Below are 16,913 nucleotides of genomic sequence, written 5' to 3'. Positions count from 1 at the left end.
GTAACTCACCTCAAAGCCCAGCACTCGCCTCTTGCTGACACTCCAGGGCAGAGCTTTCCATGAAACTTCAATCTCAGATGCAGAGAGGCTTTTGGCGCGGACTCTCGTAGGCGCTCGGCCAGGCTCTGCAGAAAATATATCGACTGAGTGATTTTTGGAGATATACGGCCCTATAAACCTGCTTTATAGCTATTCAATAAGGGGGGTGAGCATCATGCATCATGCATGGAATAACGCAAGATGATACACACCCTCCTCAGCAGAGTAAATAGTGGTCACAGGTCCGAAGGGCCCTTCCCCCTCGTTGTTGTAGACCCCAACCTTCACATGGAAGGGCGAGAAAGGCTGGATGCTCTCGTTTTTGAAGACATATCTGGAGGCTTCAGCTGAAGGTACGGCCGCCTGCATCCATCCCGTCGCCCCATGTGGCCGGAAAGCCACAACATACCCAAAGCCCGGGCCATTCTGGAACTCCTCCGGAACTGGCTGCAGGAAAGGATCAAAATGTTATATTTTTCAACCAAAATATACAACAGCCTGCCAATTTTGGCCCACGAAGAGTGCAAATCTATTAAGTGAGAGATTTTATTTAATCCTTTTCAAATCAAGTGACTATAAAGTGTTGCAGGACAAATCCATTACTATGGAATACATTTGGTATGTAATGTATCAGGTTAATAATGCACGTCCACCACATCCACTAATAACAAGGTTTGATTCCAGCTATTTCCTCCCACAGCCTGCACACATTAGACACTGTAAATTACCCAGAGGAATAAATGGTGTGTGCCCAGTGATGGACTGGTGACCTGTCCGGGGTTTATTCTGCCTTGACTGCTGGGACGTGCTCCATCACCCGCATGACCATAATTAAGTGCTGGTTAGAAAATGGATGGATTTGAATTATTTCCCTTTTTTTAGTTTCTCCAAGTAAAGAAAGAGAGAAAGCAAGAAAGAATGAGCGAAAGAGGGAGAGAAAGAGGGAGAGAAAGAGTGAAAGAAAGAGAGCAAAAGCAAGCAAGCAAGCAAGCAAGCAAGCAAGCAAGCAAGCAAGAAAGAAAGAAAGAAAGAAAGAAAGAAAGAAAGAAAGAAAGAAAGAAAGAAGTTCAATTATCGTATTGAGGGCTCAAACTATTTTTCTCTCCCCTGGGTGACAGCGGCAGTTATTGCCTTTGTGTTCTTAAAAATGAAATGCCATACATTAAGCCATTCAGCTGTTATTAATGAAAGTGGAGCCCACATCCACCCAGAATAATGACGTCTGGCCCCTTCCTGCATGGGTGAAGGAGTCTTGCTCCAGCTCGCTTACCTCCCATGTTATGACTAATTCAGAACGACTGCCGCCACCTCCGCTCACATTAGCTGGCGTGACCTTCGGATCTGGAAGACGAAGAAGAAGAAGAAGAGGGATCGGCTCAGCCGTGTTTGTTTCACGCATGTAGAAATGAGTTTGTTTTGTTCCACCCAAACCGAGGACAGGTGTAACGTTCAAAGCCATTAATCATCAGCAAATGTCTCCAAAAGTAAATGATGCTACTGACGCCAGTGGTTGAGGGGCTGAAGGACCCAGAAATACTTACAGGTTCCTTTTGTCTTGGCTTGTTTAGATGGTTTGCTAGGCTCGCCGGTCCCGATGGTGTTGCTCGCCAAGACTCGGAACTCGTACTCCACCCAGGGACTCAGTTCTGTCACGGTAGCTCTCAGCTGGTGGCCAGCCACCACCTCGGGGACTGGTAGGAAACACAAAAGCCACGAAAGGTGAAGTATGAAGCATGATTAAAGATAAGAGGGAGGGTAGGACTCCACCATCACCAGGACACATAAACCCCTTTCATATGAAATGTTGCCCAACGACTTGATATTTTGGACATATTGATATAGTCCCTTTGCTGGACATTTAAGAAAGCATAAAAATAACTGTAATGCACAAAGTCTGGAGGGAAAAAAAGCCCATTTTCTCTGGTGATGGAGGATCTCTGTCTACCTGCATATTATAGCTCTCTTCCAAAGATATGATCCTGATGAGGTAAATCAATGAGGCCTGTAAACCTATCTTAGATTAAAGTGCCCTTAATTCCCCAAAATATCAATAGAACAAAGTATACCGTGTGGGATAAATGCACATTTATCCAGTCATGCATAAATGTTGAGGGGCCATTAAAGGCACTGTGTGGTAGGGGAATAGACAGTGTCATCGCTTAACTACAATATCAAATTGCAGCTTTGGCAACAGGCTTCATCATCAGGATGAGACTCATGTGTCAGGACTCCCAGGAGTCAGATAAAATGGCGGTCAATGGTTACGCTACAATTGCATAGTGCTTGGTCGTGGGGTAAAAATCACATCTTCAATAATCTCACAGGCGAGGCAGAATGAAGAGCCGCTCCTCCACTGTGTGATTGGAGGAGGCCACGGCTGGTTGGAGCGAGCTTACCTGTGGTGACAGCCTGCCACCCCAGGGAGAACGGTGTCCTGGCCTGGATGGTGTATGCTGTAATTGGACTGTGATTATCAGGACCAGGCCTCCAGGACAGAGAGGCTGTGGTATCAATGATTTCTTCTACATGAACGCTGGTGGGGGGGCCTGGGGGACCTGATAGATGGCACAGCCAGGCAGGAAAAGGGAAGCGAGAGATAGAGAGGCAGATGGAGGAAGGGGGAAAAATGTAAATCAGGTAGCGATAGAAAGATGGTAGAGCCACGTTGGTTCTGGCACCTGCGGCCACAGTAGCAAAGTCAGCGTCAGTGTGAAACCTTTGGGAGCGATTTGGTCTAATTAGACAGTAAATTTCCCCCAGGAAAGAAACTTTTCTTTGCCTCCTTTTTTCCCTACGCCATCCCATTATTTCTTTATCAGCGAGGCACAACCAGTCACATGTAAACATTAATCACTGGGATGCTTCTTCTGTCTTCAGCAGTCGTGTCGCTACTTACCTCTGACAATCAAGTCGAGCGCGATGGAGATGCTGTCCACCTTGGTTTGCACGGCACACGTGTACTTCCCGGCGTGCCTCAGCTGGATATTTCGAATCATAATATCTCCTGCTGAATGCTGCTGCCATTCAACAGAAATACACACGCACATGCGCACGCAGAGACAGAATTCCATAAGTCTCCAGCTATTGTAATTCAAAAACATTGCAGCTTTTCCAGCCATGTGGGAACGTAACAAGCACAAGAGAGCTCATTCTTATGTGTGCATCTCGAAAAATAAATCCATAATTCCTACAGAATTCACTCCATATCCTATGAAGGACCCTGACAGCTGGGAACAAATTCAATTATTTACTCACAGGAAATACAGCTGATCAAATAGCATGATTTTAAACACGGTGTGCTTTAAGGGGAGCTCTGCAGGCTAGTTTTCATTCCTCTGTGACTGCAACCCCCACACCTACCGACCATTATCATTATATCAGGGCTGATTTCTTATAGCAGGAATTATACGCAGAAAAGGGGAGCCTAATCAGTGTAAGTGCAGATGTAAAGCAAAGACTCTGAATAATATAACACACCACTTGTAAAAGTAAGCCTCTAACATGCGGGGAGAAGGAAGTTACAAACCTTTTATTGTCGACTGTGGCTGGCTGAAAGTTTATACGGGGTGTGTATGCAAATTCCATTTTAAAATAAACCACAGGCAGCAATTTTCTGACCATAAATAATACACTTGATACAAACATGCCCCCTGCACTGCGGCTGAATTTATTATGACCCTGCTGAAAGAAGAGGAGCTTTTAATATTGATGGACCAATGAATCTTCCCAGTCACCTCTTGACCTTTGTTCACTGAGGCCTCTGAAGGGGTTGACAAATGTCCTCGGTGCTCCAGAGCCCAGTTACACTAGTAAAATGATTGTTCTTTTGTAAGCTTATTTATCTAATGATTTATCAGGTCTCTGTAATGCAAAAGCTTGGCCAACATGTTTTGCATTTTTTATATGAACGCCGCTGCAGTTAGAAGTCACGTATTTTCTAGTATTTGTAGTTATTTAAATTGAGTTCCAGAAATTTACACTAGAGCAGTTTATTGGCAATATATGCTTTGTTCAAGATTATACTCCTAAATCTCGGAGAAAGAACTTGCTATCAACTTCTGCCTGCTAACTGTACTATAAGTATACTATACTAATTATATATTGTACGTATTTCTTCACACTTCACACATCAGCGCTTGACAATTCCATCCTTTAAATGGAACGTTTGACTCAGCGGATCTGATCCTGCTAACGCAGATGCATATGCTGACATCCCAACACCAACATCCTTAAGCCCAGGAGCTCAGTGGGACTTAACTTAGAAATGAGGGAGTAAGTCATCAATGGCTTCATCAACCAGAAAGTGCCACCTCAGCATCGTCCAGGGAATCTGGGCTACAACCAGACGGGATCTGATAGCTGCTGGGAGCTTCTGAGAAAATACACTGTTGTCTGGAATAGGGGGGCTTAATGTGAACCTCTGTGTCTCCCCAGACCATTACCGAACCACTCCACAACCGTGCCATGTGATACAGATGGCGATATGGTGAGAATTGCTCTGAGTTGAGTAGGTGCTGTGTGTGTTCTTGTAATCCGCAGCCTACCAGCCAAGTGAGAACATTTTTTGGACGTTCTCACAAAGTATAAAGGTTATGGATGTGTATGTGTGAGTTTATTCCTTTATATGCCAACTGATCAGCCTGGCAGTTTGCTGGAGGTCTCCGACAGTGTTCCTCCTCCTCACACCAAAGGGTTTGAAAACAGAACACACACTGTGGCAACAACCACAATCTGAGACCTCCAACAGACTTTGGGAATTATGTACTTACACCTCCCACTTTCTCAAAAAATCCTCCATGACTCCCAAAGTGGATGAGCTGCTCGTTGAAGAACCAGGTGAACTTGAGCTCCAGCGACGGGTCGTGGCTCACTTGACATGGCAGGACCATGCTCTCCCCCACGGTGACGTCCAGAGTCGATGGCGGAGTGGTTATTATGGTCGGCTCTGAAACAAACAATTACATCCCTGAATGTTGGCGCATGCTTGTGTCGGTTCTCCGTCATCCCTAAATGGAAGTGCTAAAATTCAAAGCAGCTGATGAAAGTCCATTTGTGTGCATGATTCATGTTCCGGGTGTTTATTCAAACGCCCTGCTTCCTCAGAATCACAATGCAGAGCAGGGAATCATAGTAAAGAACAAGCTCTTCCATCATCTTTATGAAAATGTCAGACTCAGTTAATAGAAGGGTGTATAGGACGGAGCCTACAAAAAAATAGCCTGTGCAGCAACAGTAACCAGCATTTGTTTGAGCCTGAGCTCAGTCCCACAGAGGATTCAGCACACATCATTTCTCTGTCTTGTGAAGCGTCACTTTGTCATGACAAGCTCTGCGTTTGGCACAGAATTCTCCCCCAATCAGCCCCAAATTACCACAAAAACAGCAAACTGGGGTAAACTTGTTTTCAAGGCCTCACGACATCACCGGGGACGGGGTAAATGTCCCCCATCTGCTCATAAGCTGTGACAGGAGGATTGGGGCAGAAGGACATGGGAAAGGGGGCAATTGTGTGTCTTCCCCATTTATGGCACCTGTCTCCCTCTTGGGGGTGCTGTGATTACTTGGTTAAAATTGCCACACTGAGCACACAGACTAAATTAACCATGGCAAATGATCCCTTGACAGGCACGGAAAGTGCCAGCAGTGCAGTCTTCGCCCACATTGAATTCGATACAATTCAGCCCCACCCCCACCCACACACAAACACACCCAAAGCTACTATCACCACCATGTGTTCACGATCTGATTCATCTATTTTTCTGATATCATGTCAGAAGGCTATCAGCGGGGGGGTGGGCAGGGTGCTGTCAGTTACACAATGGACGCGTGTGCCTGAGACTCCCAGGCCTCTATTACAAGGGCTAAATGGTGAACGATGGTATCGACCTAAATGTGAAATAACACAGCGGAGGCCTCCGTGGGTCTGCGAGTCGCTTTTGAGGCTGAACATAAAAGCCTTAAAGAGTCTGTCTTTTATGACATAAAAGCTAAAGAATAAAAGCACACAAAAATAGCGGTTTTGCAGAAGCTTTTAAATATGTTCACAAAAAGGCTAATTTCTTCTGACATATAGAAATTGTGTCCTGTTGTTCTCTCTAAACAAGCCTTAAGTCTTTTTTTCATTTTCGAACGGAGGCTCTTCCCTACACATGCCGTCCGGTGGGAATATGCTGTCTTATTAGGACCATCTGTCATCATTTGTGACATATTATGGACAACCAAGGTTGGTTACACAACCACACGCAGGACTCTTGAGTGTAATTTGATTGATTTCTATCTTGTAGATTGCCCTGGTGTCGCTGTAAATGAGTATAGAACCTCGTTCACTTAGTGGGGTCAATCAGAAACAGGACGAAAGTGTATTAACAAGCCGTTACGGAGTGAGTGGCAGCTCAGGAGGCAGTGAAAGCCCGCTGACCTGCAAATTTAAATGAAGAAATATTTTGAACAACCTGTTTGTAATTGGCATTAATGGTGTAATAATAGATGGAAAATTCACCTTTTCTAACTGACATTTTAGCACGGTGGGATCACATTTCCAAGTTAAGGAACTGAGTGAGGATGGACTGAGAACAGATGATTTACTGACACTATCTCACAGTAAGTAGACTCAGAGAGGCTGTGCAACAATAATGGATGGCTGAGCAGAAACCCGAACAGTTACCAAACGACGCTCTGTCCCTCTCCAAGGGGTGCTGGAATTCCTCACATGGCCAGTTTTACCAGTTTTCCTACAAACAGCAGCACTGGTGCCTGTGGAGAATCCTTCCCAACCTTTGACGCTCTGCAGCTATACACACAGCTGTGCAGACGCTCTGAAGAATCTGGGCCTGAATAATGCAAAAAGAGGGTGTTGAAAGGAACAAAGATTCACCCTCTTCCTTTAAAACCTTGAAGCCGAGATCTGTGCATTTAAGGCCAACACGGACTTGTAGGAGGAAGGATCCTCGGCCAAAAAAAGTCTTTTGTGAATAGACGGCATAAAATCCGACAGTGAACGATGCACCAAGGTCTAGCTATTATTCACTAAATGGTGAATCCACATTTGAAGAAAAATGCTGATTTTCAGTATGGCTGAACTCTCATATTCAGTTTTAGAACTCAATTTATTTTCCAATCGACACGTAAAAGGACATTCAAGGACAAACATTAGCCATGAAAAAAATAGTCTTCTACACAAATGTGATCCCGTAACATGCAAAAGTCAACCCACATTTGAGTTTCAGGCTGTGCAGTGGCTCATCTGTGGCAACCTGCTGGTGATCACTGATGCATGGCTGCTCATTATTCTCTACATGGCTGTCAGGAGTCACACAAAGCTTTTATTTCCCATACTTGCAGAGGGTGAACATAAACCAAAAGTTTTGCAGGAAGTTTGAGTAAGAATTTACAAAACAAGAAAGTCAGTTTGCTTTATTCGCTTGATCTTTAAAAGAAAAGTGACAGTTGATTTTATTTCTATTTCAACATCTCAAAAAACTACATGATGTGACACAACGAGCTGAGGCCCTGACACCCCCAGTTAACTGACCACCTGACTGGAGGAGGGAACACTAATGGCAATATCTTCCCTCCGGTGAAAACACATTTCTGAGAGCAACCTGATAATCCAGTGTAATTAATCTTTAATATCTCCCCAGTGTTGTATTAATGGGGACATTAACACGGCTCATCTCTTGTGATTGCTCTTCCTGTTTGCTAGCTGGCTTAGCCGCAGAAGGGTGAGATGAATGTGCCGTGACAGGTATTTTTCAGCATTCATATCACCAAAGTCAATTTGAACAAACCGCTGCCATATCCCATCACGGCAGCACATGCAACCTAAATTACCATCTCACTAAACCGTGTTTCCAATCTTCAGCGAAATAGTGGATGTAATTTACCTCATCCCATTTTCCAAACAATATTGACTGAGACAGTGAGGCACAAGATCATATTTGTAAATCAGCTGCAGAAAACTGTTGTTACATATGTTGATGGACAGGAAGCACAAGGCGTCATGGAAAACCCGCATTCTCTTTTTGGAAGTGATGCGAGAAGACGTACAAGGTTGTGTGCAGAAACGTCTTCAAACTAAACCTGCATAGTGAGAACGGCAGGTTTTGTCCGCAGACACAGATTGGTTATGGGTTTCTGTACCATTTTCATTTCAAACTGTTCATAAAAGAGAGCGCAGGGCTGAAAGGCAGAGCCCGTCAATGCCAGATATCAATGTGCACTGTGCAGCAATTAGTACGATCATGTCAAAAAAATCAAATTAAAAAAGTTGTAAATGGTGTTTCTTTACTTGAAAGGTGACAAGGTCACTGTTTTTGTGCAGGAAGGCGTAGTCATCAGTCCAAAGAGAGGTGAAGCGTCAGCATAAATCAGCAGCGAGGTGCAGCCTGAGCTCTACCCACAGCCTTGGCTGCTGCTGACATTCAAGCATTCATTATATATGAAATCTGTCTTTTATAATTCAGCAGAAAAAGGAACATGCCCTGATGGTGATTTACACGAGTGATTTTACAGTGCAGACAGGTGCGTGTGTGTGTGTGTGTGTGTGTGTGTGTGTATGTATGTATGTATGTGTGTGTGTGTATATATACATACACACACACACACACACACACACACACACACACACACACACACACACACACACACACACACACACACACACACACCCTAACCCCAGTTCGGTTTTTTTGACGAGGATTTTAAGGTGATCACAGCTGGGGTCAGTCTAATTTTATCTGACATTTTGTTGCAGCCCTTTGCTGTCAACTCAGCTAAAGTGACGGGTCTTTCGTGAACTCTGGGAACATTTAGCAGCCCTCCTGATGACACAAGGCTGAGAGGAACAGACAGCAACCCATAAAAATAGGGGATCAGGTGATCAGATGGGCTGCTAAGTGCCGTCAGGTAGCAATCATGCCTGATGGCTGTGTGGACCTTACCGCTCCAAATATTATTCTTCTATTTAAATGAGTGTTTTCTTTTTTTTCCAGCAACAAAACTTGAATAGCAATGCAAGGAAATTGCCCTAAAATGCATCAAATTCAGATGAAATACCTTTTACTGAGAGGGTTCCTGTGCTGCTGGCCACCCCAAACTGGTTCCTCGCAATGCACGTGTAAAGACCAGCATCAGATTTCGTTGCATTCCAAATCCGAAGGCTGCCGTTGGCCAGAATGGAGATCCTGCAGCAATCAAAAGACATCAGGGACAATAACTCATCTGATCCTTGGATTTAAGGAATAAAAATGACACTTTTCACAGAACTGCATCATTGAAATCATTTTCTTTTCCTCTTGAGCTTGATCAGGAATGAAGGATGGTTTAAAGAACATGAATGGATGAATGGATGGAGGTTCGAGCAGTCACAGCTTCAAAAGAAGGAAGCACATTTTGAGGCAGGAATTTAAAGTATCATTTTCGCATCGGCCAAAAATGTTCTGATTTCAGCATTGATGGCTTTCCGAGCCTGTCTGGAAATGCCACTGGTGGAAATATTTGACAAAAGTAACCAACACAAAACATTTCTCAGGATCTCCAATTGAGTTTAGCACCAGGGAACAATGCTGTGAAAAACAGATGTATTTTCTGCAGGATGGATTCTGCAGGAGTTATCTGGGGCAACAGTGGCTCCATGCCCTTTAAACAATAGCCCCACTGCTTCCAAAAAGGTCAAAAGTCTTTAACATAACTTGACATTTCCTTCATAACAAGCTTTATGGAAATTGTGTCCTTGAAAACAAGGTATTTGGGAGAGTCAAAGATAGAACAAACCTCAAACTCATCAAATCAAGCCTAATTAATTTAAAAACATTTAATGCCATTTTTGTCCTGTTGGGGTAAGAGTGAATTTCTTTTTATCTTAAAATAAAAGCTATGATAAAATTGTATATAAGAATGACAGCTAAAATGGTGCAGGATTGCATGATTGACCACGTGGACCGTTCTCTCTGCAAATAAAATCACCATGGCAACCTATGTGTTATCCCAAGTTCAAATTATTTGGTTGCTGTTAGTTCACTTTTTACACGAGGACAACCATCCGGTTTTGCTGTCCATCAGTCGGAGGGATGAGTGCTTTCTTTATCTTGTTTCTATATTTTACAGCCGTTATGATGAGGTGATGATGATCTGACATGAAGCTTCAGTGGGCCTCTTTCAAGTGCTGAGGGGGTGATAAGAAAGCGAGAAGACAGTTGAGAGCGCCAGCTAAAACCACACGCCACTGCTGGGTCGCCCTGCTTTATATCAGGATAGATTAAAAAAATAAAATGAAAATGCTGCCAAGCATTCCCAACAGTTACAGGAGGTGCATGAGAGTGTGAGACGGCAGATTACGCCCCATTCCTATCACTACCCACGAGTCTGAGCGGGCTCAGCATATTTAAAAGGCTGAACATTTCAAGAGAAGGATGCAGCTCGTGCTCTGTGCAAGGTTTGGCTGACAAATGTTTTTTGAGGAAAAGACAAAGCGTCTGAACTCTCGTGGCCTCTTTTCAATCAGCCAAACTAAAAAAAAAGCATGTTCCTTTAACTAGAACAGGCACTGACCCATTTGAATTTCACTGGCGCTGACTCGCAGCAGACTACAGTCTATCCAAGTGCATCGGGCTCTCACATCATTCTGTCGCCAGGGACGCAACAGCATCTCAGGACTTCACAGGACGTGAACCATGCATTTGGGGGCTGCTGCAGAATGCAAACAAGTGTTGCTGCGCAGGAGTATAATGGAGCTTCAAACCCTTGGTGGCACCATTGTTGAGCCAATACTGTTTAGTAGCCATTGGCTGCTTACAGTGGTTGAAGGTGAACCTGGGAGAAGTATGGCTTTATCGCCATTAAAAGAGAGAGAGAGGAGGAGCAGGTCTGCACAATAGTTCCACATTATACTCTGGAATTAATGGAACACGAGGCACATGAGGTCAACAGCGGCGAGTCGTCGTAAGGCAGAGTGAATAAGTGATGAAACTTACTATTAGCGTGTTACAGTTTTGCTCCCACCTCCCCTCATCGCTGTGGAAGCTCAGACAACATGTCTGCGCGATGTGCCCATTATGTGAGGAGACATTTCCCACCTCCATCCCGAGAGAGGCCGGCAAAGGAGCCGCTATTAATAATTCACGTGCGAGATGAACACAAGTGCCTTCCTTCTCATCCCGGTCTTACACGGGTTTAATGGACACAGCAATAATCCCCCCAGAAAGAAGGTGACTATTTTGAACAAGGCTCCGATGGCCAAATGCACTATTGCGCCCTCCCCCAAAAAACCAGGTGTGTATTTTGGACACGATCGAGCCTCTGAAGACCGGGACTGTACAGTGCTGGTGCTCCCTGCTACAGGGCAGGATGAAAGAGACAAATAAGATCAGTCGCGGAGCAGCCATCACGGCCACATTGAAATGGAAATCTCAGCGAAGAGCTCGGTGTGAAGTAAAAGCCTGTTTTTGTTATTTCCTCAGATTCTCTTTGAGAAGCTGTTAGCAGATGCAGACGATGCCTCCGTGCAACCAAAAAGGCACTTGAAAGCCTTGTTTTGATGTTTCATTCAGACATATTTTTGCCTTTGATCTGTTTGATAAAATCTACATCTTCAGAGGAAACTGTCACTATGCGGAGGAGTCACAGAAAAAAGCGCCGTGGAGTACTGCGTGGTCCTTGAATGCGCCGCGAGTTCCCAACGGTAACAGCGGGAACTTCAGATACTAAAATGAAGTCGGGCGTCTGGATGAGCTAATACCTTCGAAGAACAGAAGGGCACTCATGAAAATTCAGCTGGCAAACAATGCGCCTAATCACAGATTAGATTGTGATTTGAGAGGTTTAAAGTGACTCTTCATGAATACTTAGCGACTCCAAGATGCCACAGCCGCGTGGTAGCGAGACTGCTGGGTGGCTCCGTGTCCGTCTGTTCTTAATAAACAGGGTAAATAAAACAGGCTTGTGAAAAGTCGGGGTTAAGATTCTATCAGTGGAATTGCTCAGCCGTGAGACCCCAGGAAGAGTGATCATCACCAGCTTACGCTGATTTCACCATGTAATTAGTCTCTGCACAGCCCTCCTACACACAATCACGGCGTGGAGATCACCGCCTCAGTGGATGTGCAGTTTGCTCGGCTCGCCGCTACAGCAGCCGTGCGCTCCCGGCTGCCAGTCAATAAAGGGAAGTGTGGAAAAGATGATTGCGGGGGATGTGTTGGCTACCACAGTGAGCTCACAGATAAGGCGAGTTTGGTCTGTGTTACTATTTCCAACCCGCATTGACCACCATCGACCTACCTGCGGGTGATGTTTCTAATCATAATTGTATCAAAATGCCAGTGTTGCTAACAGTGCTGGAGGCGAGCGATTGTAATGCTGCAAGTGAGCGGAGAAAAAGGTGAGGTCATGATATCCCGTCAGCTGGGACAAAGGGGTGGGACCCGACTTCAGGTGTTGATCTATGCTCTTGACTGCTAGAAAACCCCCCAAGAGCTCTGAGGGGAGGGACCGCTTGTGATAAATTGAGAGGCTGCCTCCCCAGTTCCCACAGTGAGCGGGGCTGAAGAGAAACAGCCCCATCGACGGCATAAACAAGCCCAGCTGTGCGGCACAAGCCTGGGACAGGAAGCCTCCGCTGCTAGATGGACTTCAGCCAAACTTCTAAGGTGCTATGATGAGCTTCCTTCTCAAGTTAAATATACCTTAACAGCCCAAACAGTTGTCTTCCACAAAGACATTGTGCAAATTTGCACACAGGAAACCAACATTTCGACTTTCATGACAAATCACACCGAATAAAAGCAAAGTGTCACAACACCATCACAGTGTGATTAGTTAGAGATTCGGTGAAGCAAGAAGATAATTGGAAAAGTTTAGCAAGCTGATTAGGCCTTAAATCTGTTTGTACACCCTGATTATTATTAATATTTATATAATGTAATAGGGTATAAATGCAGACTGATTCAGAGGCCCACTATCATTTCCCTCATTTCTATAATTCTGCTTCAGAACGTTACCAAAAAACCCCACATTTAAAGCCTTACGACTGGAGAACTGCAGGCATATTTGTCACAGCTGTCGTGGCACCAAGCTTCACATGCTCATCATAACATCGTGCATGTGGCTGCCGCCTCATGCAAATGTGCAAGTTGTTCAAACTAACAACCATTGTGTCAAATCATGCACATCGGGAATGCCATCGATTTAATATTTGGAATATTTATAGGGCTTCAGGATGGGTTTGCCGAGCCGTGCACAACATCTGACACTTAGTATGCCTAAGAAATATGGTAAGAGCTGGGGTTGTACTCTAAATATGCCAGATATTGTGTGATGGCATGATGAAAAATGTCTGGTGGCCAAAAACAACAACCACAAAAAAGAATTACCGTTAATCATCCCAGGAGTGTTAGAAATGATGTGGGAGCTCGACGAAAGTTTACTCTGCCAGTCTCTTGTTTATATAAAATCACTGCAACTAGCTAACGGTTGCAATCAATCTGGTGAAAAGGCCCATCAGACAGAGGAGAATCAATCAAAGTTCAATATAAATACAGCAAATACCTTTGCAGATGCTGCTGCAAGAAGTTCTTGCTAGCAGACAGAGCAGGTCCGTCAGCACCACCGACAGAACAAAGACCCTTTCTTCCAGTCTTAACAAAGACACCTCATGCTGGGCAACGTGATGTTTTCTTTCCTTCTTTTTTGCTACTTTAACAATAGTTGCAAGCGATAGGTGGAATTTTCCCTTTGACTGTCCTGTGTATTGACATGTTTCTCCAGAGCGCTAGTTAGTGTTCACGCCACTTTGGCAAAATTGCTTTAAAAAAAGAACTTCCAAAAAAAATAAAAAATTAAACCACTGGGAGGGGACAGTGATGCCAACGCTCCATGAGGCAAGTTTTAATCTTTTGCTCTCTGAAATGAACAGTTGTGCTGCCTGCTTCTGTTGTTCTCCCAGTCAGAGAGGAAGCACACGCTGGTGTCAGGACGCCGAAAGCTCCACGAAGTCACCGCTCTTTTTTTTCCCCAGAGGAAAAGTTGAGCTAGAATTTTCATAATGCTGAGATGAAGTAAATTAAATTTGCAACACATTTCGTTATCTAGTCCCATTTCAACATTAAAGTGAAAAAGGGCCCAGGATTACATGACGGCCTCCTCAGGCATGAAAATAATGTCAATGTGTTATCGATGGCTTTAATGAAAAACAATGAAAACCTCATTTTCTCTTTAACTCCCTCTCTCTCTCTCTCTCTCTCTCACACACAGTTTCTACTGTCTAAAGACCTCCGTGCAAATGAACCCCCTCAGAATAAATGTTGTGTAAAACTGTGAATTTTTTATAGGAAGGTGTCTTAATGAAGCCGGTTGAGTGAGAGCTCCTTATTCCCGCCTGTGGAACATGGTGTGATTGTGTCAGTAATTGCATTGTGAGGCGAGGGAGTTTATCTGGCTGGGCTGCAGAGAAGTCTGCGTATGGACTTCCAGAGGATTCCTTTAATCACAAATTGCTCTCCTGGTCCTTTCCCCTTACAGAGATATTAGTCTGCTCCTGTGTGCTGAGGTTCCCTTCAGGAATAAGGAGCACATACATGTTCCACAGGAAATTGTCAAAAGAGCCAAGATGGATTACTCATGCTGCGCTGGCACATCCTCGCTTTGAAAAATGATATCAGCCAAAGTCTTGCAGATAAAAATAATCCTGGTGAGCAGAGTTTGGGATGCAGATGGGTGAAGAGCGTTTTGACCTAATCTCTGCAGACATCTCAGAATTCCGTTAGTATTTATTTGACTTAATTCACTCGGCGGTTTGAGAAGCTATTTTTCTGTCTTTGGTTTGTGAATCCAAATCCAACCTCATCCTTCTTTGCACCATTTTGAATGGACCTACAAGCACCAGCAGCACAGCAAATCTAGTAAATCTGAAACATGGACCTGGTTCTAAAAATCTGCTGTAACTGTTGGGGGCAGTTGCTTTGGCAGCTTTAAGTGCCAACATTAGTGCATGTGGAGAAACGACAGAAAAATTTCTGCACAATTAGACCCCAGAATCAAAGGATTCAGATTGATCGTTGGCAGGAACCTGCTAACACCAGTAACCCACGACTGTGCATTAAGGTTACGTGCTTATCAAATCCAGAGGTTCCTTCTGAGAGGAACAAATCAAACCGGCTCATGTGCAGCCGCAGAGGTGACTGATACAGCCGGTGGTGAAGTGAGCACCAGACAAAAAGGAGGAAAAAGCAATCTCTAAAATATCGTTGAGATATTTACCGTAGTCATCTGTGTGGTAGTCTGCAGTGGCTGCCATTTATGCTCAAATTATTCATACTTGCCTGCAAGTGTGCTGTTTTTCTGACCTTTCTCCATGTTGGATGTGACATTTGAAAACTAGCTACTGTTTAAAGGGGATATCAATAAAAACATCAATAAAAAAATTAACTAGTGTTTATGACATCATGTGGCAAAGTAAGCGTGGTTAGGTAACCTCTAAAGGCCCATGTATCCTACAGCGTTGACTATAATTATCATAATTATCATGTTAACCCGCTGCTACTAGCCCAGCACAGCCATGTGCAACACAAACAGATAAATACTGGAATATTCATCTGTCACTGAAGCTGAGTGACCTTCACTACGGCTCTTCTAAACATACCGTTGGATTTCAAACTTGCGTCTCGGTATCTAAATATAATTGAACATATTTAGATGCTCTGTTATAAATTGCACGTCCAATAACATCCTTGCTTTTCCAGCTAACGAAGCTCAACATTTGCTGTCCGCCCTTCTACAGAAATGGATGAAGATTGAGGTTCAACCGAGATTATTTCTGCCTCCTGAGCAGCCCTAGCTCTGAGACGTGTTTGGATAAATAAAACATTTAATCTGCTATGTGGATGTGTTTGCTAGCAAGCGCCACTGAACAGGATCGGACGTTGTCTGCAGGATCAGCAAAGCGTTAATCTCTGGCTTGCTCCCATTCTCAGGAGAGAGAGCACCCGTGCACCTCTCATGTGGCCCAGAGCCTGGATGGAGAGGTGCAGGCCAAATCCAAATGAAAAGAGGCAGTTAGCTGTCCAGACTGTAGCCTATTTTCAGTAGGTAAAGCAATGAGTGAGGTCTTTCTGGGCACACAGCCTTTCAGTGTTCATCTTGGGCACCACTATCCTCCATAGAGTTAAAACTCCACTTCACCAGCAGATGTTCAATTAGAGCCAAATGAGGAAATTAGAGATCTGGTGAGGAAAATGTGAAGTGACATTTAAACAATGTAAACAATGTTTTTAATAGCTTTAACAGCATGCAGGATGGGTCTGAGCGAAAGCAGACCGGGAATCATTTAATTACCATCTTTATTAACACACCTGTACCTGCAGGGGCTTATCAGCCCTTCCCATAGTCAAACTCAGGGACATTTGACGGAACCCTTTTAGAAAGTTTTCTGAAGGCAGCAAAAGCACTACTGAACGGGAAGGAGATATGCAATAAAGGAATGTCAAATGTGCTGCTCTGGCTCCTCCAGCAGGGTTGGGCGTTCTCCTGACTCTGAGGCTTTCTGCAGAGAGCCTGCCAGAGCAGATTGACCATAAATGCAGATCACTCTGCAAGAGATCTCTTCTTTCACGGTGACAGCCACCCGTATTTACCCTGCCAGTGTCGCAGCCATGTAAGATCCACAGTGGGAACGGCTGCAGATGGGACCGGGCCAATCTCTCGTGTTGTTTTGCTCATGCTATCAGACTAACCAGCATCCAGACCACATAGAGACGGCCTCCGGTGTCGCTCACTTTAAATCAGCGAGCCGCTCAAAAACCTGTCCTTTAGAGTTTGTACCTACAGCATTTGAAGCTTTAAACACAGCAAGCAGATCATTTCCACAAGGCCCCAGGCAGAAAATG

General features: G+C 44.4%; 2 protein-coding genes across 3 annotated transcripts in view; both read right to left on the bottom strand.

The window, feature by feature from the left end:
* The window catches only part of LOC130524644 (bactericidal permeability-increasing protein-like), a 166,954-nt gene that overhangs the window by 56,694 nt on the left and 93,347 nt on the right, over positions 1–16,913 (bottom strand). The window lies entirely within an intron of this gene.
* Positions 1–16,913, bottom strand: part of cntn4 (contactin 4) — a 78,100-nt gene that overhangs the window by 4,495 nt on the left and 56,692 nt on the right. The window contains exons 12-19 of one of the 2 annotated variants that reach the window (XM_057030934.1): positions 9,094–9,221; positions 4,809–4,984; positions 2,936–3,056; positions 2,436–2,594; positions 1,581–1,730; positions 1,310–1,380; positions 252–486; positions 10–125 (exon numbers count right to left, since the gene is read on the bottom strand). In XM_057030934.1, the coding sequence (XP_056886914.1) occupies positions 10–125; positions 252–486; positions 1,310–1,380; positions 1,581–1,730; positions 2,436–2,594; positions 2,936–3,056; positions 4,809–4,984; positions 9,094–9,221 (1,156 nt within the window). The remainder of the gene's footprint in view (positions 1–9; positions 126–251; positions 487–1,309; positions 1,381–1,580; positions 1,731–2,435; positions 2,595–2,935; positions 3,057–4,808; positions 4,985–9,093; positions 9,222–16,913) is intronic. The other variant, XM_057030935.1, reaches the window with a different exon arrangement.

The sequence above is a fragment of the Takifugu flavidus genome, chromosome 4 (assembly GCF_003711565.1).
Source record: "Takifugu flavidus isolate HTHZ2018 chromosome 4, ASM371156v2, whole genome shotgun sequence".
NCBI classification, from domain to species: Eukaryota; Metazoa; Chordata; class Actinopteri; order Tetraodontiformes; family Tetraodontidae; genus Takifugu; species Takifugu flavidus.
This window is presented reverse-complemented; position numbering and strand designations above follow the sequence as displayed.